General features: G+C 43.2%; 1 protein-coding gene across 2 annotated transcripts in view; it reads right to left on the reverse strand.

Annotated features, from left to right (window-relative positions):
• LHFPL2 (LHFPL tetraspan subfamily member 2) overlaps positions 1–22,998 on the reverse strand; it is a 196,622-nt gene that overhangs the window by 4,965 nt on the left and 168,659 nt on the right. The window contains exon 4 of one of the 2 annotated variants that reach the window (XM_023545575.2): positions 20,534–21,241. In XM_023545575.2, coding sequence (XP_023401343.1) covers positions 20,534–20,963 — 430 coding nt within the window. In that variant the 5' untranslated portion in view covers positions 20,964–21,241. Of the gene's footprint in view, positions 1–20,533; positions 21,345–22,998 lie in introns of those variants that run through there. The other variant, XM_023545574.2, reaches the window with a different exon arrangement.

A 22,998-nucleotide genomic window follows, 5' to 3' on the forward strand; every position in this document is an offset into this window, starting at 1 on the left:
TCTGTTTTATGGCATTCACCAATAATCAATGCATGTCTGGGGCAGAAATCTCTGTATTTACATATACAATAAGAAAAAACTACAAGTTTCATAAGTATTTTTTTGGTCTGGATGCTTTTAAGTGAACTCACCCTTGAGCAGACAGTAATAAGCTCTGTTCAATTCAGCTGATCCTACTGTCCTGTCATACCAAACGTCCACTTTTGTATTCCTCACAGCTTTATACTCACTGTGTACCTGGAATGCAGCAGCTGAGAGTTATTTTTCCTGCCAGCCCTGGAAGGTTAGGAGCTACCGTTAGGAGGAAGGTGAGGCAAGTGAGGTGCCCAAGGGGCAAAATTTAAGGAGGTCCTCACTCTCAGGTGCCCACCCTGTACTTGGCATGAACTTGAGATGCCTCACTTGCCTGACCCTGGCTGCCACTCACCCGGAAAAAGATTCTTACAGAGAAGTCTGGAACCAAAAATAACAAAGGCAACCAAGGCCCCAAAATCTTACATGGAAAAATTTTTTGGTAGAAAGTCTTCCTTAAAGACCTTTATTTCACCTTCCAGATTCTGCCAAGAGGAGGATGGCCTTATTCTATACAGCAGAAAAAACTTTTCTCTGAAAAACAACACCTATAAAATCAAGATTGTTAAACCATAACCACAAAATCTGTTTTTAGATACCTGATCTTATACCTGAAAGGTGTAAGGATAGTAGTTCAATCCTTACAGATTACTCTTGGCTCTAAGTTCTGTCTCTCTTCCCACCTGAACTGAAATTCTCTGGGTTTACCACACCAAAGATTTCAAGTATAGCAACTGTTTACCAAGAGAACATGACTAAATTTTGGTAGCATGAAGTTCGAAGTTCTTTCGAGCCATGCTTCTTCAGAGCTTAATGACCTCTGGCCATAACTTTCACAGCTATCTCCATCCGGCAATGTTAGTTCACTACTGGAGCGGTTTTTGGGTCTGGTTGCCCCTCCTTCCTTAATTAATCCCACTGCTCTACTCAGATGATGGCCTCGGGGGGCTTACTAGCAGGGGTGCAGTAGAGGGAATTCATTCACATGATTCACATCTCGATGTCTGAAAAAGGTGATTCACAAAGGAAGTCTTTCTAACCCTGCAGCCCTCTTTCTCACTAGGTCTGAGTGTTGGAAGCAGTCAAGGCAGTGATGTGTAGCTGGGGAATTATGGTCCAGTGTTGGGAAGTGTAAGCAAGTTGGAGAGGAGCAACAGAATGAGGCATCGTGGAGAGATGGTGTTAGAAATATGCCTGGGAGCATGGAGCCAATTCCTCCAAGAATAACGGCAGCCAGTGGAGAATGTATCATTGCTATCCTGGAATATGGAGGGTCCTGAATCCTGGTTGGGTCTCTGGAATCAAGTCAAAGGGTAGAAATCATATAGTAGAAATGCCCCTACAGTCCAGCATGGTGCTAGAACACAAGCCAGCAAAATGACGGGCCATGGCAAAGACTCTCTAAAGAAAAAGGTAATGCAGCTAGTAGTTTAGAGCTGTGGTTTTGGAGTCACTACAGGCTTGAATCCAGACTTTGCCATCTAGGAGCTGATGACCTTAGAAAATTTCTTAAGTCTGATGCATCACCTGTAAAATAGCGCCAATCCTTACCTCATAAGATGATGGTGAGTCTTAAAGTCTGTAAAGAGTGCTTTCTCTGCCCCTAACAACACAACTAGAACACAGACTAGCAGCTTGACAATGAGTTAAAGCCTTTGGCAAGCCCCTCTCATAATAAATACCAGCAGTTTAAAGTTTACCAGATATGAATAAGCAGATCAGCTTCTTTTTGAAAGGTGTAATAATCTGGGGAGAGGGAAGGTCACCAGGCAAAATTTAGCATCTTTGAAAGAATAAACTATTCTCCATCTGAACAGAAGTTTACTCAGCTGGGGAGAACTAAAATGATATAAGCAATTATTTTTCAGCATTTCCTAAGGCCTAGGATAAGCTCTCATTAGTCCTGACTGCATCCCCACCTTGTTCCCTAAGAAGCCTCACCCATCCTTGGGCACAGGAAGACTGTATATGAGGGACTGGCCAGTGTTTGGGTGTACTCGGTGATGCTTGCTAGTTTCCCTCAAGGTCCTAAGTTTCCCCATGGGCCTTCTCTAAAACTTGTACTCCCTTAGGATTTGATGGTACCCTCTTGCATGCAGCTTCTGCTCCAAAGCTTCAAGTGCAGGCCCTAGATAAGCATTGTAAGAGTCTAGAGTGTTCATACTTGAATTGTGGCTACAATTAAATATTAATTGCACACTTTGTTTGTCTTAATATGGCTTAAAACGAGCCCAGTAAGTAAAATGAGTGCATTTTAATCTGTTAGGGGCGGAAGACAAAGCTTGAAGTTCATTATCACCAGAAGCTCTACCACGCTGGGCCAGACTCTGGCTGGTTGTAGAACACACAAAATGCCTGAATTTGGATGTCTCAGATGCTCTTTGGAGGTCCAACAAAAACCCAGTTTTTGGAGGTAGGCAGGTTTAAAATAATTGAGACACAGAATCCTTACTTTAATAGCATCAGACCCCTTTCCACAGCATGTGGAGCCCCACTGGGAACATTCACCTCCAGTACTACTCCCAAGCTCCCTTAGGTAAGTTCCCTTTTCTAATAGATGCAATTCCTGAGGCACCTCCAGCCATTTTAAAACCTTGTGGCTGCAATCTGTGAATCAGGACAGCAGAGAGACTTTGCTTATCATGTAAGGGTACTGTGCTTAGAGTTTGTTGAAAGCTTCAGCTTGACTGTAAGCCCACAGTAAAGTAATGTGGGAGGGTAATAAAAAGTGAGCTTTGGTGTGTCAGCAAGCTCCAGTGGATGTGATGTGTGCTGAAACCACACACTCCCAACCCAGCAGCCAGCCTACACAAACACAAGAGTGCCTTATTCAAATTGTCAGCAGGTCAGTGGGAGGAAGTTGCCACTGTCCACCCTGCCCTGGCCAGCTGATGGGCCAGAGTAGACCTTACCTCCCAGCACTCATCCAAGCTGTCACGATGCCATGAAAATGCAAGCCACTAATGTGAGCCCAAGCTGGCACCAGTGTTCCTTGCTTCACTGTTCTTGGGGCCAGGAGCCACCAGCACCCTAACAAGCATGCATTTATCTCCAACATTATCCCAGTTGACTGAGAAAAAGGCCATAAAGCTTTCCCAGCTCTCAGGTAAATCCCAAACTTCTCTCCCTGGCTTTGAAGGCCCTGTGTGATCTGGCTCTCTATTACGTCTCTGAACTCACCTCCTGCCTTTCTCACCCTAGCTTTCTGCTCCAGCCACACTGGCTGGCTGGCTCTTCCTTGATGCTCAGGTCTTTGCACTTGCTATTCCTTCCACTTGGAATGCTCTTCTTCCCTGTAGCTTTCAGGTCATCTTTAGCTAAATGCTACCTTCTTGGTGTAGTCTTCTGTGGCACTCTTTAAAATTTCAACCATCCACCTCTCCCCTACTTCCTGCCCTCCTTGCTTTAACTATTTCTCCTTAGCACTTGTCACTAATGTAGTATATATTACTCTGAGTCATATGAAACTGTCAGTGCTTGACAATATTTTTACCCACAAAAATGGCCATTTCATATGGTTTAACCTCATATTTTACTTAGTTTGATTACTGTACGTCTCCATCCTAGATCTTAAGCTCTATGAGGGCAGAGACTTTTGTATACTTGGTTTACTACTATAAAGTCAGTGCCCATAATAGTGCCTGGTTCATAGTAGAGCTGTAATAAAATTTTACTGAATTTAATACAGTTTGTTTTGTGGTGTTTCTAAACCATAGTCCCCTGGGTTAAAATGGCAAAATAACTTTTCAACAAATACCAATCAGTAAGAATGAAATGTGTCAGCAAGAAGGAAAATGGAGATCCCTTAGTTGGTTGGCTTACCTGCTACACTGCCTTCTTCTAGACCTGTGAGTCCCTGGGTATAGAAGGAAACTTGGGCCCTGACATCCAGATGGGCTTGATGACACCAGCTCATGAAATAGAATTAAAATTAATGACTTCTTAAATTGGCATGTGAGACAACAGGGAAAGAATACGGTAAGACATAAGCAAGTTTGCTGCAAGCCTGCCATGGTTTTCTTGGTCCTCAATTTGGAGTGTACCCACAGAGACTATCAACTTGATTGTGGGTTATATCTAGAGGCCAGATGGAAGGTGGAGTGTGCTCTGGATTGAGTTTCACATAAGAGCCAAGCCAAAAATGGTCTGATCTCCCTCTGCAGTTCCTGAAGTTAGGCCAGCCTCTAGTAGCCTCTAGGGCCTTTCCCTTGCCTTGCCTTATTATTACCATTGGGATGTGTGTGTGTGTGATAGCGGGTGACAGAGAAGGTAAGGGACTAGGCATTTACTCTTCTCCGGACTGGCATGTCTCCCTGGTACCTGGCTGAGCTGTAGCAGGCCCAGCTGGGAGGCAAAGGAAAAGCAGGGAGAACGATACTGGCGTTCAACCAAAGAAAACAGCCACCATGGAAAGAAACCAAAAGTAACAAGGGCTAGCGACCTCTGACATGGCTCAATCTATTTAATAAGACGACAGCCCAAGAAGGTACTATTTTAACAACCTTAAAGGATACCCTCATTCTTGTATTTTCTCTCTTGCTAACAGCCTCCCAGCTGATTGTACCAAGAGAATTAGATGATGCCAGTATATGCTGACCTGGGAGAAGGTGGGCGGCTCAACCTTATCTAGGGAAGAAAAATAAATACATGACAAGAAACTGATGGTTAGTCACTTGGATTACCATATAGATACCACTGTAAGCTGGAAACATCCTTGAAAACTTAACCAGCGAGCCCCTTATGGTCCTGGCCTTCATGATCAGATGAGCACCAGCTACTTCAATGCTAGCACCCAGCCTCCCCTTCCACGTGCCCCACCTGAAAGGAGCTTTTAGATTCAACCTTGGATTCCCAGCAACTCTCTCCTCCTGCACAGAAATTTTTAAAAGTGTATGGAGAACCTAAACATTAATTTAGGTTTAACGCAAATAATTAAACCGTGAGAGCTTCACAAGGGCAGGAACTGTGTTTTATCACTGTGGTTTGCCTATGACATAGAATATGCTAAAAAAAAATGAATGAAACATCCCAGAACCTCTCCTAATGCCATGACTGCCTACGTCCCCAACCCAACCAGGAAAAGTAAAGTCGTAGTCCTTCTGCTTTCTGCTCAACGTTCAGCACTGACTGATCAGACCGGCCACAAAATTATGTCTCGGGTCAATTTCTTGCTACTGCCTTGGAATCAAATAATACCATATAAAATGTAAGTTTTAATTAAATCCCTTAGGTGGAAAGACAAATATCTCCACAATCCTGCCAAGCTCCCTATTTTGGAAAGGCTAGGGGTTGCTGAATACAAAGAATAATATTTTATTTGGTCTGAAGATGACCAACACACGCTTAGGAATAGGACATGTTGTGAGCCAAGTCTGAACCACAGCTCTTCAGCTCGCGATGGAAGCAAGAAAAGGCTCAGTGGCTATTTCACAACCTTGGGCTTTTTAAGTGCCTTCTGCTTCCCTCCATATCAGTCTCATAATTACTACACTCCTTCACTACTTGCTGGCCAAGGGACTGGACTCAAGATTTCTTGTCTTTTGTGGGTCACTCACCACAAGGCAGGTAGCTATTTTTCTTAGCCTGAAAAACGTGAGAACTTTAAGTTGGCTCATGTCCTCCAGAATAACTATGTGAACAAGTAAGTCTCTAGACATCATCCTTCTACTTCCTCTTCGGACAGTCTTTCAGACTAAATATTAAAGACTGACTAGACCTCCGTTTGCAAAGGAAATTCTCTATGGACAGGAACAAAAGAAAGCCATGTGTTACTGCTACCAGCAACCTGTGGAGAAGCCACCAGTGAGAGACACAGCACTTAGCTTCTGCTGAGTCATAAACAAGAAACTCATTCTAAAGCTATGAACTATGTTAATATCTCTGGAGAGAGTTTTCACAGCAGACAACTGACAGGAGGCTGAAAGTATCTTGATAACATAAGAAGAATGAGAATTCTAGAACATTTAATTGTGCTTATGTGGAACCTGTACATGATATCAAGAGGCAGTCGCTCAAACTTAAGGGGATACTGTGTGGTTTAAGATTGGAAGAGGTGTACGTAGGGCTGTATCCTTTCACGTTACTTATTCGATCTGTATGCTGAATAAATCCGAAAAGCTAGAGTATATGAAGAACATGGCGTCAGGATTGGAGGAAGACTCATTACCAACCTGTGATATGCAGGTAACATTCTTGCTTACCAAAAATGAACCTGACTTGAAAATAACCTCAAGCATTTTGCGATGAAGGTCAAAGACTATATAGCCTTCAGTATTACTTATGTCTGAATGTAAAGAAAACAAAAATCCTCACAACTGTACTGATAACATCATGATAAATGAAGGAAAAAACTGAAATTGTCAAGGATTTCATTTTACTTGGATCAACAATCGACATTCATGGAAGCAGCAGTCCAGAAATCAAACGATATACTGCACTGGACAAATCTGCAAAAGAACTTTTTAAAGTTTTAAAAAGCAAAGATGTCACTTGACCTAAGCCATCCATGGTCTTTTCAGTCACCTCATATGCATGTGACAGCTGGACAGTGAAGAAGGGAAACAGAAAAAGAACTGATTCATTTGAACTGTGATGTTACCAAAAAATACTGAATATACCATGGACTGCCAGAAGAATGAACAAGTAAGTCTTAGAAGAAATACAACCAGAATGTTCCTTAGAAGCGAGGATAGCAGGACTTCAATTTGCTTACTTTGGACATGCCACCAAGAAAGACCATCACTAGAAAAGGGCATCATGGTTGGTAGAGTAGACTGTCAGTGAAAACGAGGGAAGCCCTCAATGAGATGGACTGACACAGTAGCCACAACAATGGACTCCAACATACTAACAATCATAAAAATGGCATAGGACTGGGCAACAGTTGCCACAGGTTGGAGCTGACTTGACGGCAACTAACAACAATCTTTTGATCTGCGTTACACAGATGACATGACCTTGCTTCCTGAAAGTGAAGAGAACTTGAAGCACTTACTGATGAAGATCAAAGACCATAGCCTTCAGTATGGATTACACCTCAACATAAAACAAAAGTCCTCACAACTGGACCAATAAGCAATATCATGATAAACGGAGAAAAGACTGAAGTTGTCAAGGATTTCATTTTACTTGGATCCACAATCAACACCCATAGAAGCAGCAGTCAAGAACTCAAAAGATGCATTGCATTGGGCAAATCTTATGCAAAAGACCTTAAAGTGTTGAAAAGCAAAGATGTCACCTTGAAGACTAAGGTGTGCCCTAGTAAATTCAGTTGCTTCATATGCACACGAAAGCTGGACAATGAATAAGGAAGACCGAAGAGTTGATGCCTTTGAATTGTGGTGTTGGCAAAGAATACTGAATATACCATGGACAGCCAAAAGGATGAACAAATCTGTCCTGGAAGAAGTACAACCAGAATGCTCCTTAGAGGCAAGGATGGTGAGACTGTATCTTACATACTTTGGGCATGTTGTCAGGAAGGATCAGTCCTTGGAGAAGGACATCATGCTTGTTAAAGTAGAGGGTCAGTAAAAAAGAGGAAGACCCTCAACAAGATGGACTGACACAGTGGGTATAACAATGGGCTTAAGCATAACGATTGTAAGCATGGTACAGAACTGGGCAGTGTTTTGCTCTGTTGTATATACGAGTTGGAACCAACTTGATGGCACCTAACAACAACAAGGAATATCCACTAAGTATACACTATGTGGTGGTCCCCATGCCAGGCCATGGTAGAGTTATGAGTCAAATGTTGTAGGGCTCATGGGCTTTGGACATTTTAAATACTTTCAGGCCAGCAAGGCTCAATGAATCTGGTCACACTACACACATCACCAATCCCTGAACAAGGGGCTCTTATTCATGCTGACCCGTGGGCCCTCATCGACCTGCAAATACCCCTTCATCCCAGTTCACACGTCATGTCTATGCAGAACATTTGTCACTACTTCCTGCCAGAATGGTATTCTCTTTGTGCTCCACTGCCTGTCGACATCCCTCCTCTTCAGCTCTTTATGCTATTTTTGTGTATTTAATCAAGAAGTACTTACTGAGTTATCTACTATGTGTCAGACGCTATTCTAGGCCCTGAAGATATAGCAGCCTTCTGGGGGAACTCTGAGCCCCTCAAGGCAGGGCAGCTTTTTTCCTCTTGGTATTCCCTATACCCAGCACATGTCCTGACTTTACTATTAGGTACTCAGTGTTTACCGAATCAACACTAATTCTCTTGAGACATCACAATTTTGTCATACCATTATTCAACAATAAATCTGATGAGTGTATGTCACAGTTAACCTTGAATAACCAGGTAAAGAGCTCAAATTATTTCTGGAACTGAACAACCATTAACATATTTAGGAACACAGCAGGAGACCTTCTGACTATCAAACATCCACCCTCCTTCCAACGTTCCTCTGAAGATATGGGGAAAAAAAATCACGCAGGATTGTCTATCAGGCCTGCCATGTGACTCAGGACGTTTGGACCATGGTCCTAACTAAGCCTGAGATTCATCAGACCCAGCTGACTTCACTACAGCAGAATGCCAGGATGCTGCCCTGCCACCACATACCTCAACTCCCACCTCAGGCAGCCATCTCTCCAACATGAGGCAAAAGGAGGCAGGCAGGAGACTTAGAGAGTATCCCTTCCCTATTATACTGGGACAACTCAGCATTCCTGGCTAATTGGGGGTGGTAGCTTCATCTTTATCCTTACATAAAACGTGTATCAGCAAGTTCAAAATGTACTGACAGTACTGGACTAAGGAAAAACTAGGCCAAGGCAGTCATTACCACATGGATTTTAAATCATCTGCCAGTGTTTGTTTAGCCACAAGGTGGGAACCCTCATTGGCCCTTCCTTCTCAGGATTCTTTGCTCTTCCTTATCTTTCCAGGGATCAATCCTTGGTCCTCTTTTCTATCTACATTCTTCTTACTGATCACACTTGGTACCACAGCTTTAAATATTGCCTCTATACTGATGTCACCTGAATTTTTATCTCCAGCTTTGAACTCCAGGTTTGTATATCCAACTTCCTACTTGACTTCCACTTGTATGTCTAACATGGTACTTGAAAATTATGTCCAAATCTGAACACTTGATTCCCACTTCCCATGTCAAAAATCTTTTCTTCACCTTGTCAATCCCATCTCAGCAAGTGGGATTTCAATCTTATAGCTGCTCAGGTCAAAAACCCTGGCATCATCCTTGACTCCATCATTTCTCTTAGGGCCTATACTGATCTATCAGCAAAGCCTGTTGGCCTTCTTTCTACCTAGTCCCTCTGCCTGGGATGGCCTTTCTTTTGATCAGTCACATTGTTGACTCCTTCGTCTTCAAGTCTTTGGTTAAATCTCTTCTCAATGAATCCTAATCTGTCCACCTTATCTAATGTAATAGTACAACCCTCCCCCGCCCTGCCCAGGATATCTGACCTCTCTTATCCTTGGCTATACCTTTTTTTTTTCCCTTATAGCACTCATCATCTTTTAACATACTATATAATTTACTTATTTTGTTTATTGTTTGTCTCCGCCAGCTTGAATGTGAGCTCCACGAGGGCAGGGAGTTTTGTACAGTTCATTCTTTGTTTCCCAGTTGCCTAGAACAATGTCTGACATGGAACGGGTGCTCAGTCAATACTTTTTTGAATGAATGGATGAATGCAAAGAGCATGTTGTGATGTAATTATTGTACATTTTTAAATGAAGCCACTGTGGAAAGCTCTTGCCAACTTTGTGAAGTGGCTAGAGGAAAAGCTTCAGTCAATAAGGTGAATCCCAGGGGTTGGAAATTTTAGTCAGTAGAACACCCGCTATGGTGTTACTACTGAAACACAAAGAGGATCCAAACCATGAGACTGGCCTTTAATTTGACTGCCAACACTGAAAACCTCATTCCTGGCTACAGAAAATGGCTATTTGTTGGGAGGTCGCATAGAAAAAAGTAGTAAGCTGATTAAGATGTAATAAATTTTCAGTTACCTAGAGAACCAGCCTTAGTTAAGCCTCAAAACTCTGAAATTATTTCCACCTCTGCCTGGCTGCAGTGAGGACAGCTGAAAAGACAGGCTGTAGCTGCCGTGTGGAATGGCCAAGGCACCTGCTGGGTGAGGAGCAGCAGTGTGGGAAAAACCTGGACAAGTGTAGGAAAACGACAGGTGATAGAAGACACAGGGATAAAAGGGGAAATGAAGAAGGAGATGGACTGCGACAGTTCGCACATGAGGAAAAGGATGGTATCTAGAGGCAGCAGTGAGTCTGGAGAGTGGGAAGACCAACAGAGAAGGTGCCAGAACTGAAGGCAGAGAAGGTAGAACTGCCCTTGTTGTTAGGGGCTGTCAAGTTGATTTTGACTCATAGAGATCCCATGTAACAGAGAGCTGCCCCATAGGGTTTTCTTGGCTGTAATTTTTACAGAAGTAGATTGCCAGGTCTTTGTCCTGTGGAGCCACTGGGTGGGTTGAAACAGTCAACCTTTCATTTAGCACTGAAGTGCTTAACTGTTTGCATCACCAGGGCTCCTTAGAATTGCTCTACAGCCCAGGAAAATATTCACTCCTATCAGCAACCCTGAGGGCAGTGCCACAGATGAACCTCTGTGTCTGTGTGTGTGGCGGGGGGGCGGGTCTCTGTTTCCAGTAGAGGAACAGCATGCTCAGTTATTTAGCTCTAAGTCTGGGACCATCTATCCCAACCAGGTAGGTGATATGTACTTGTACAGGGTGATATACAACATTCCTATGCATGCTATTTAACATTTATCCATCTGCTTCCCTCTCTTTTTCTGTCTAAATTTGTATTTTTCCCCAGGTCATCTTCCGTGCTGACACTTGGAAGTCATTTCAGTAGTCCCTGATAGCTATTTGTAGGTTTTCAGCTGTTGTTAGGTAGGGACATTTTCTCATTCATAATACCCTAAGCAAATTGTCAGATATTATGAAGGCTGTGCCTTGAGGAGGACACAACATATCTGACTATGGTTCCCTACCAGTTCCCTACCCCCTGAATCTGCCATCAAGATACTCTCTTGCTGAAGACCACTGTGTGATCCTGTGTGCTTCTCATGTGCAGGGACTTGGAGATGCTGTAGTAATGATCCTTAGTCACCAAGAAAAGGCTACACTAGGGGCCCTACACTCTGTTTTAAGAAATAAGAGACACATATAATACAATTTAGAATTTCATGGGTAAAAAGTTTAAATAAAAATTAAGAGTAAATGGTTAGCCAACTATTTGGAAAACTATCCAGAACAATGACAGTAAAAAATACAAGCCTTACTGTGATACAATATGCATTTGTGCCATAATAAAACAGCATTCATTTAAAGACCTCCTAGGTTTTTTTTGGTATCTCTAAGTATGTATTTTTGGCTCCTTTGAACTTCCATTGATTGTAGACATGATGACAGTGGTAAGGAATGTGTTCCCTATTCCTTGGATTCTGTCTCCATCCCCATCCGAAACCTTCACATTTGGGGAGTGTATTACCTAGTCCTCTATACCTCAGCTTATTATAGTGTTGACCACCTTTGCATGTCATTTCTGATTCCTATTGCCTTTTCATTTTCTAGTCTTCTTTGGAAGAACCTTTGGGAAGGTCTTCTACGGTAAAAGTGGCAGTTTCCAAGTAAAAATGACATGTATTGGGTTATGGAATTGAAGCTATAAACATCCTCCCCTAATTTTATACATTTATAACCGATGCTGTAATGAAAGTTGGAAGTTTGTATAGATGATTGTAATGTCTTCATGATCATAATATTCGTTATAGCAATGGCAGCAGCTTAATGTTTATTGAGCACTTAATATGTGCCAGGCAGTGGTTAAGCACTGTATAACAACTCACAACAATGCCATGAGGTTGATACTATTAATATCATCGTTTTACAGATGATGAAACTGAGGCACAGAGCAGTTAAGTAAAGTTATACACCTAATCAGTGGTAAAGCTGGGACTCAAATCCATGAGCTGTTGGAGAGCTGATGCTAAAGAGCAGTTATCAAGTGGAGGGAAGGATGCACTAAAACAAGGGGCCATTCTTTGTCAGGAGGATTGATTTGCTAACCCTACGGCAAGACATTCTGAGTATCCCCAGTCTCCTGACTTCAGGTATAGATGCCACTTTAGAATGTCTGTCCTTGGCCAAAACAACTTTGAGAAAAAAACCCTTGTGAAAAAGAACAATGTAGGATCTACTATGATGTCCTGTTATGCAGGATGTGGAACATCTGTATGAGCAGAAAACGGCAAACAAAAGGCACAAACCCCCTCGGACAGAAGGAAAAAAATCTAAGCAGTAAAATCAGCTTGCATTTAAGTCTTTCCTCTGAGACCCTATATCCTTGCAGCCTTACCTGTATACAAGGGGCTTGTTAATCATGTGTTGTTAACGAGAGATCTGCTTGTCCCTACATTTACACGTAGTGGATGTTGCTTTCAATTTGGGGCATGTGGCTGTTGTGAAATGTTGCTTATGACAACTGCAGACACTAGGGTCATGCCCCAAGGGCTCCTTCTTCCACTGAAAGCCCAGAGTCCAAAGGCTGATCCACAGAGGTAGTCAAGCCTGCCTGCCTTCTTTACACACCAGGACATTTTAACACAAAAGTGGTGAAGGATGTAGTCTGAGAATAAATTCAGCTTTATGAAACCTTACCACATTGTCCTTATTGTTCTTGTTTTTGCTGTGGACTGGTAAAAACATCAGCACAGACCAGACCAGCACTTATTCAAAGGCAGTGTTTGTGAACCACTGGTCCAGTGGATCTTCTGAGGGGTGTGTGGGCATAGGAGTGAGCTTGTGTTAGGATGGGGGCTTCTCTAGGAAGCCTGGTCACTTACTGTGCAAGTGAAGGGTGAGGAGGCTCTGAGTTTTCTGCCCCACCCCCCCTTGATGTCTAGAGTGTAACCTTTTTTTGTTGCATATCATTTTAAAGTTTTAAGAGTTTATAGACAAGCTACACGGGGCCCAGCTTTGACCTTTAGTACCTCTGCTTTGATGGCCAGATGAGGAACTGGAGGTCAGAGGGTTCTTCAGTGTCTTGGATTTTAAAATAATGCTTGTATTAATCCTTATGCTGACTCCCTGGAGTCTAGTGGGGCACCTGTTTTCTGCTAAAAACATTCCCATCAAATTATAAGAAAAATACTCTTCCAGGGTGGAGGGCGGAGAGAGGATGACAGAGCAACATAAAAGTGAAGTATTTGAGAGACAATTAGAGCACAGTTGTCATAAAAAAAAAAAAAAACCTTAGAACCACGGCCCCCAGCGGAAATTTCTGTTATAATTACTCAAAATTAATGGTCATCGATTAAGGATTGATGCCCTTAGAATGTGTAGAGAAACAATTTGTAAGAAAGATGCAGTCTCCCATTGTTGAAGCTTCCCTAGGTCCTTCTCGGCAGTGATTCACATTTATGTGCCAATTACTTCATTGGCAGTTTCCAAAGCTCTAACTCCTAAAGTGTTGAAATGTATCCCAATGGACTAACTTAGCCAGATTGTGCCTTCCCATCAGTTAGGGATAAAGTTTTACTTCACACTGGGGGTGAGAAACTGTTTGCTAAACTGTTTACATGCGACTGGAAGAATTTTATGAAATATTTTCTTGATGAATTATTCACCCAACATGGAGGATTTAAGAAAGATGGAGCTCCTGTTTAACTATAACTGAAATGCATTGATAATTCAAAATAAGTCGCCAAAATAAAGTAAAAGACACTTTTAAAAACAATTTAGTTATCAAGCTGTGAAATTTTTATTATAATAAAGTAAATTTCTTGCCTGTTTAGGTCTCTGGGTCTAGATAATGTTAAGTAATTTCCATAATGAGTCAGGTGACAATTGTACATGTTGGTTTGAAATTATTTATATTCATGAGTACATATTTGTATTAATTCTTAAAGTCCTTTAATATTGGCTTCGTTTTCTTAATCCATGCATTTTTAGATTTAGTCTATACCAGGGGATGTCTTTTTTAAACAAATGATTGCTAGCAATTCAGTAAAGCTACTAAAAAGGCCATATAGAAATGGACTCGTAAATCTGGCTGACCCTGCCACAGCAGTTCTCCGTAGGAAATGCAGTTTTATTTCTGAAATGGCTTTACAGCTTGAACGACTACAACTGTTGCATTAAGCTATTAAAACAGAGTACCTGAACTGCTTATGTAAATATTCACAGTCATGCTTAGTGATTATTTGTTAATGGAATCTGAACATAGATCATCCATGGCTCCAAGATAATTTATGTCTACAATTAAGTGGTTACCATGGCAAACTACTTTCTACATATTATTTGCATATCAATTGCTACCTCTGAATTTTAAGAGAGTTTACAATTTTCTTCTAGATCTTCCAACTGATTCTTTAAAATAGAGCCCAGTAGATTTACTCAAATTAATGCCTGCTCGGCCTGCTGGCTTTAAGGCAGTAGTTTTTTATCTAATGATATGGTTCTTTGTTCCCTTTAAACATAATGATAATAAAAAATATATATATTTTTGCATCTCTGGGGTACAGTTTATGAAATGATGATTCTCTAATACGGCTTGGGAATAGAAACTGAAGAAATTGTAGACCTGAATGCCTCTGGGACAGGTGTTTGCATTTAGTAGGCATACAATAAAAGCTCCTTAAACTGGACTTTAATTATGGCCTACATTTATCGTAACATTTCTGCCTTCTTCAGCTTTTGGCCAAGGGCTAATTAAAGGTTGATGAATTAGTAAATAGATCATAGTTGATTCAGACATGGAACGGGTTGGGCCTGACTTCTGGGGGAGGCATTATCTGACTGGAAATACGGAAACTAAGAACCTCTTTTTGGCAGTCTGAAGCCTCCAGGGCCTCATTCTCACTGAGGAGGAAAAGCACGGGTTGCTCCCTCTACTTTCTTCAGTCACCTTCTTTGAGGGTATTCTGAAGTTGGGCAACCACAGTCACACTGTGTTGTCAGAAAAATCCGACGAATTTTTCTGATGTAAAATTTCCCTCCCTCTCCCAAAACTTCCCAAACCCCTGTCCTTATTTCTCTCCTCTCCCATGGGTGATCTGGGCTTTCTGGCTTGGGAATGAATGAGTAGGGCACTGGAGAAGTCAAAATGGAAGCCGGGACTGGGTTGGGTTGTGGTCATCTTCTGGATGCTTAAGGTTATTTTTCACCCTGTGAAAAGCAGCAGTGAGGATGAAAGTCCTACAGAGTGATCCTGGTCTATTCATACACATTCACATTTATAATAAAAGCTATTCTAAAAGCAGCAGAGGCAAATCCCTCCACTTGTCTTCTCTCAGATTTTCTTTTATTCCTTTTCCGTCCTTCTCACCCTCAATCATCGTTCACTCCCAATAAATCTGAGCCTGCACACCCCGTGCCCTTAGCCACCACAGCAGAGAACAGCCCTGCTGACCACACCCTCCAGCCCAGCCCTACAGAGCTCTGCCCACAGCAATCCCTCTGCTCAGGCTGGTGGGGTGGCTCGCTGAGGCAGTCCTGCTGTTCTGAGACTGATGGAGACAGAGGGCTAGAGGGAGAGCCAACCAGACTTAAGGAAGCAAACAGGCGTATGAGGGAAAACTAGAAGACAGCAGGCAGCCAGGCCCTGCAGCTCTTGTGTTAGTCCAACCCTGGGGCAACCCCAGTGGAATAGACCAAGCCAGCACACGTGAGCCAAACCCTGAGCTCATTTCAATGGCTTCCGTCCTAAACCTGAGTCACCGGGGATTCCGTGGACTTCTAACAGAGCCCTACGTGCTTTTCCAAAAACAAACTGCTTGATGCTGTCATGGAAAACCTGGAACTTTGCATTCTATGGTTTTGCTATGGATTACATCCAGGTCACAACCTAAGGAAGATAGTTGGCAAAAACCACCCTGCTGGCTGATTACCCAGCTTTTGTAATGAATACCAGAGGGATATGAACCGAGTGTGTTTCTGGCTCTGTCAAGTCCTGGACAAGTTCTCACCCAGTGAAGACTAATCAGTCTGTGATTTATTTGCCAAGGGAGCCTAAGAAACCACCTGCAATCAAGATTCAACTGTTAGAAGCTGCCTACAGAAAGGAAAGGAATGGAGAGTGTGTCAGGGGCAGGGGAGAGGGAGGAAGAAGTTGTTTTCCTGTTAATTCGATTCCTATCATCTGCTTTTTAAAAAATACCTGAGGACACCCATATTTACACTAAAGCCATGGGAGTGCTCTGCACCCTTCATCTCTGACACAAGCAGCCTAGTAAGGGGCCAGGGAGTGGCCCTAGACAACATAATCATGTTTGATTTTAATAGAACAAAGTCAATTCTGAAGGCCATAAAAGGCACCCCTACTCCTTAGACTACAACAATTCTAGGAAACATAAAATATATATGAAAACCTACCAAGAAAGCAGAAATACTTTAATAATAATCACATAGCTCCACCACCCACCCATCTGTCCCTTTGCTGTACTATGAAGCCTTGCATGTTGATGTGATGCTGGAAGCTATGCCACCAGTATTTCAAATGCCAATGGGGTCACCCATGGCAGGGCTTCCAGACTAAGACAGGCTAGGAAGAAAGGTTTAGCGATCTAATTCCAAAAATTAGCCAATGGAATCTCTATGGATCACAACAGAATATTGTCCGATACAGTGCTAGAAGATGAGCCCCACAGTTTGGAAGGCACTCAAAATACACAGTGGCCACAACAATGAACTTGAGCATACCAATGATTGTGAAGATGGTGCAAGATCGGGCAACATTTTGTTCTGTTGTACACAGGGCACCAAGAGTTGGAGTCAACTCTACAGCAAAAATCATATAGCTAAATTTATTGAATATTTACTATGTGCAAAGAACTATGCTTATTAAGCCTCTGTCATACATTATCTAATCCTCAAAGCAACCCTCAGGCATGTACTATTATCATATCCATTTTATAAGTGAGAAAACGGAGGCTTAGAGAAATGAAGTAAATTGGTCAACATTTCACAGCCACTTTAAGGTGGGGTCAGGGCTGACCTAGGACCAACTGAAGCTTGAACTCTAATTACTGACAGAAATGAGTGCTGGACACCAAGGGCATTTGTGTGCAAGTATTCTGGAGAGTCAACCGATGCTCAGCATTAGTTCTTGAAGGCAAATCCTGGCATCTGGTTAATTTAATAGTTAATAATCGTGTGTGTTTTAAGTAACTGTATTTTGAGATTTCTACTAAGGTAGCAGATTCTTTCATATTCAACTTCTAAAAATATCAATTTTTTAATGATTTGTTATACTTTTTATAAACAGACAATGAGGGCTGTGTAAGTCTGTAGCCAGCTTATTCTTTAAAATTAGGTGTTACAAAGGAATTTGCTTATAATATCTTATAATCTCCCCCAGCAACATTTTACAAAAATGTCATTTTTGCCAAAAATGCGAATTGTGAGAACAAACAGTCAAGAGTGTGCTTCTAACAGATTCTTTTGTTTCTCTGGCAACAGCCTCCTTTCTCACCATTTGTTTCACTGTCTGATAGATCCAGGGTTGAAAGAGAATGGGGTATGGAGAAAGAAAAGACTGATCCTCACAGCTGCAGCCAGTCCTGGCTCAGCCTGGACTGACCAGATGCTAATACAGATTGGCAACAGAGAGAAAGCAAGTCAGCTGCTTCAGACACTGCTGTGACAGCTTTCTCAGAAGAGATTCAAGAATCATGGCTGCCATTTATATTGGCTTGAACTACCTGGTGTATAGCTCCGTTAGGGGAGGACAAGCCCACTGAACCTCCCTTTACAGATGTGTCCCCAAACACAAGGAAGTATGCTAATGGCTGACCTAACACTTAGGCCCTATTTCCCATGATTTCCTCTCAGAGGGGTGCTGTTGGGCTGAAGGAGAAAGGAAACCACTTCTTTCCAGTTTCTCAGTGGTCGGCCTTAAAGAGGTACTTTGATGATACAGGAACTTCTGACTCCCTCCAAATGTAAAATTTTGAGTAATTTCAGAAATTTTGAGATGTTCTGTGTATGTATGAGGAGCTTAAGAAAAGGAATGGGAAGAAAGTAAAAATTTCTTTTAGAAAATGCAGACTTTTTCAAAAGACGGATAGCCAGCTGACTAGCCCCTCAGGTGTGTTGCTGCTCCCTTCTCCTCACCCCTTTTTCCCAGAGGCCTTACCATAGATAAAGGGAGAAAGTCAGGAATAACTCATTGGAACACGTGAATAACATCTAAGATATGTACTGATTTTTGTGCCAAAATGAACACTTACTGCCATTTATGTGAAATAAACAAGACCACCAAAGGATTTGTTGGACAAATCTGCATTCTTAGATCTTGAATTCACTGGACTAACACCTTCTTAAAAACTAGATGTAAATAAATCTCCAAGACTGATATAAATAAGTCTTTGCTTCTGACAGAGAGATCGGTCATGGTATTTTGGCCCCCAATGTCCCATCCCTTACTGTAAATGGCCAGTGCATTGCTCGAAGGCGGGTAGATCACCATTGTATTTCTCAGGATGAAATGCATCCCTCGAGATGACAAACCAGGGGTCTCACCTGCATACCAGCATACTGATAAAACCCATTATAAGGGCATGAAGTCATCGAGGATGTGTAAATATAGCACAGTGAGTGAAAACTAAGCAGAACTCTGCCTCTCTGGCCAGTTGGGACTCTTCAACAGGATTAGTAAATAGTGTGTGCTGACTTCTCCTTAGACATGTTTATTTTGACTTTTCAAAAGCCTTTGGTAACACTTCTCAGCTAACTTTTTAGGATATAGACATCTGTATATGCATTCACACCTGAAGCAGTGTGTGTGTAAGGAAAATAAAGTAGGGGCATTTATCTGACAAGCAAAAGAAGGACCCCATCCTATTTAACATTTCTGAGAGATAAAATGCCAAACTGAATGGGATATACTTCAAAAGATTTCAGAAGTGAGTCAAAAAGGAGACAATGGGACAGAATCAAGAAATAAGATAAGGGCATGTTTTCCAATCTACCTATTTTTTCAGAAGAGGAAAACTGAGTTCCAGACAGTGGTGCATTTATTTCAAGTTAAATTTCTAGTTAGAAACAGAACTAAAAATTAGAATCCTGGCTCCCGATTTCTATAAATGTCTGTGATTGCCTGAGTCACTTACAGTATGGCTGATCCAAGCAGATAAAGAGATGAGGGTCGTGAGATTTGTCACTTTGGGCCAGGAGATTTAAGGACCCTCGTGCCTGACTGGAGTATATCCCCCGGGGCAAACAAATCAGGACCATGAACTGGGTCCTCTGTCATTTCTGTTGGCCTATTAACCCCATTGCCATGGGTCCCTCAGATGTGAGGAACAGAGAATTTTATCAACTGGGTGGAAAAATGGCATTTGATCTATTTATTTGGAAGCAGCCCTGCTGAGCTCAAGAATGTGCTCAAAGGCAAACCAGAGTTAATGCATTTGGGGTCCTTTGGTGAGGGGTTACAGTTGGATTGCTGTTTCTCCTGTTAGGTTTCTGATTGATAAATATCTTGGCTATGGTTGTTTAAAATGTGAATACCTTTTTTCTGAAAGTTAAAGCAGGAGTCTATTCCTCTACTTCCTTGGTGATATCTTCAAACTCATCAATCCTCGGGTGTGTGTGTGTGTGTGTGTGTATGAGTGAATTTCTGTTGCCAAGAAGTCCTTTGAATCAAGATAGACTGATATCCCCTTGGTTCAGGACCTGACTTTCAAGCCCACAGGAGGAAGCTTAAGAAAGTGCTGGCAACAGTGGACGTGTTCCTGCAGCTAGTTGGGAGCCCTCCCTCTGGGATCGCTGTGAGGCGCTCACACTTTTCTTTCCAATGATTTCTAACAAGCTCATTAGTGCGAATTATGCAGAAAGGGGGAAGAGTTAGCTTGCATTTTCTGATCTGAGTGTACAGAACATTCTACCAGGCTCCAAGAGACAATTTAAACCAGAACGTTATTAAACACAGAGCAGCTGAAACTGATTCTTCCCAACCCACCTCTCCCCCTCCTGCAGCGGGAGATGCAGGATGGAGCTGAGCATGGTGTGGTAGGACCAGGCTCACCAACTCTTAATGAACTCCCAGCACTTCCATCCTTTCTCAGCATTGAGCACCTGCTACCGCTGGGATTCTCACACCATAATTCCTCAGAGTGGGATCCACTGACATGGAAAACATGCTTTTAATTTAAAGGGAAAAGCAAAAAAAAAGAGTGGTTACTCAAACCAAAACCAACAACTTTGAACACTAGGAAACAGCAGTGAAGAGGAACATGTGAGACCAGACAACAAGACACTGGCTTCCTGTTAGGTGAGAGAGACTGAAACAGGGACACTGAGGGAAGCACGCTCATGTTTCCTGGAACAGTACTTTAACAAAAGAAGCCTGATTACACAGCAGCCTGTCTCTAAAACCTGGCAGTAACTGCCTACCTGCAGGTATCCCCCTTGGCTCTCAGGCCCCTCCCTCTGCTCGCACACTCACCTGCAATCCCTTGCAATAGCCCGCAGACATTGAAGATACTTTTCTTCATGATACTCTGCACGCACATGGTGAAGACGGACACCAAGGCCACCGTGCAGAGAATGAAGATCCCCACAGCTAAGAAAATAGCAGTGGCCTGCCAGAAGCCACTGGCAATCTCGGCAAAGTTCTCGGCATAGGGCCCGCACACCGTCTCCCGCTGGACCGGCTGCGTCCCGGGGTTGCGGATGCAGCGGGCGTAGATGCCCAAGGTGGGATGATGGGGCTCCGAGACGCCTCTGGTCTGGTTGTCCGCCTTCGCATGGCTGTGAGTCTTGGCTTTTCCAATGAGCCAGTCTGCGCTCATGAAGGCAATGAGCTCTGCAAAAGCCACCACAATACTCAGGAGGGTCCAGAGCATCGAGCGACAGGTGACAATGACATGACACATATTGATGTTCAAGGCGGATGAAGAGTCAGGACTCCACGGGGTTAATCAAAGAGGAAAGCGGAGAACAAGAAAAGAGCACCGGGAGACTAAGTCCTCAGAGGAGGAAGTTGGCCCGCCGCCGGTCATTCACTCACTCGGCCCGAGGGCTTCTTGTTTTTTCTTCCTCTGGCAGCGCGGTCCCAGGCAGCGAGCCCCTCGGTCAGCATTCATACTGACACATGGCGCTTCCTCCAGCTCGCCCGGGGCTCCTGCGATCGCGGCCGCCCCACAGCGCTCACCTTTAGGAGAGAAAGGAGGAGGGCGGTTAGCAGAGCTCCCAGGCCCCGCCCCTGCAGCCCTGCCAAGAACAAACTTCGAGGTCTTAAACCCAAGTGTGAGTGTTCAACAGTCTGGGCCGTGGTCAGACTCACTGGGCTGTTCCAGCGGATGGGAAACTCCCTGCCTCTGTGGACTTCCCTGGCCTCTTGCTCTCACACACCGTCCCTTCTCCCGACAGTGCAGCGACTCCAGTCCCGGGCAGAGCCCTCCTCTACCAAATCCTGGTCTCTGGCCAGCTTGCCTGCTGTTCGTTCCTGGGGTATTTGCTGCATTTCTTTGTTTCGGATGCCCCGTACCATACACTGCTAAGTCCATGTGGTCGTTAACCTTATCTTGAGGAACCATGACAGAAGAAAAGAGGCCAATGCCAGTTCCTGCACCCATCTCAGAGGCACCCTGCCAAACAGGGGGCACTGCCCTAAGCTGCTGTGCTCTTGGGACACAGCTCCTGCCCCATCATCTTTTATTAGAAAAAATCAAACAGCGTAGACATCCAGCTAGCTCTAGATATGACGGGGCTGAACTATGTTAAGGGACTGGCTACTTTCTTTTAAAGTTTCTGGTATTTTTCTTGTTTACTTAGTGCACCATAAGCTAAGTTCTGAGAAACCTGCACCAAAAGCTTTTCCTTAGCAACATCCAACTTTTTATTACCTGGAAATTATTACTAGCAATAAACCAAACAGACACATAAGAGTATTTGCTTCATAGGGAAATGAAAATGCAAAGGGAAACAATTCCATGAAAAATAATAAAACAGTGTCGACAGCACTGGGTTTTTCGGACTCCCAACTATTTTTCGTCTATTTCTCAAAGGTCATTCTTCCACTAGGAAGGGTTCATGACTTACTCACTTGGGGAAATTATTCAAAACTGAGGCATTAATGACCATTAACTAAGTATCATTACAACTCAGTCAACTTGTTGACAACAGAAACTTGTCTTGAAGAATGCGTCCCTTGAGTTGTCCCAATTCATCACCATGTCCCTCTGCCCCAGCTTCGATTCACCCCTGGTCTGGACCTCAACATGCCCATTGTTTCTGATTTCACAGAGGACTCATTCTGTTCCCGAGGACAAATGACTTCATTACCAGAGGACTTTGCTCTCACAGCTCAAACCTCTACCACAGGAGCCTGAACCCTGAAACAGAAGCCATCAGGGTTTGTTCGAGTCCCATTTCTGCTACTTCCCCAAGGACAGGAAGAACTGTGCAACTCACATTTGCCATACGGGTAACATGGCACTGGTCTGAATGACTAGATCTTATTAACCCAGGTCACCATTAACTCCAAGTGAACTACAAAGTGCGCCTGGCATGTTGGGGGTGGGAGGGAAGGACAGAGTTATCTAAGGGAGAGAAGGAAGCCCATTGTCAAATTTTAACCTGCTTGTTTCAACACCATGCATCAGCTGTCAGCAGCTGCCTGGGATTAAGACATGACTCTAACTCACCTCGTAAGACATGACCTATTTCAAAATCCTCACATCTAGCACACAAGATGCTATTTTGGGGGAACTAGCACAATGCTAGGACATAGGCAGGGTACGTGTGTGTTTAATAGGGCTGTGCTGAGCACTGTGTAAGGGAGAGGTGGTGTGGTTCAACATGAGAGTTTTGGAGTCCATCATGTTGGGGTTCCAAATCCAGCCATGTGGACATCTAACTTCTCTGAGCCTCAGCTTCCTCTCTACCACATGGGGATAGTTAGCATAC

This window comes from Loxodonta africana, chromosome 2 (genome assembly GCF_030014295.1).
Source record: "Loxodonta africana isolate mLoxAfr1 chromosome 2, mLoxAfr1.hap2, whole genome shotgun sequence".
Classification (NCBI taxonomy): domain Eukaryota; kingdom Metazoa; phylum Chordata; class Mammalia; order Proboscidea; family Elephantidae; genus Loxodonta; species Loxodonta africana.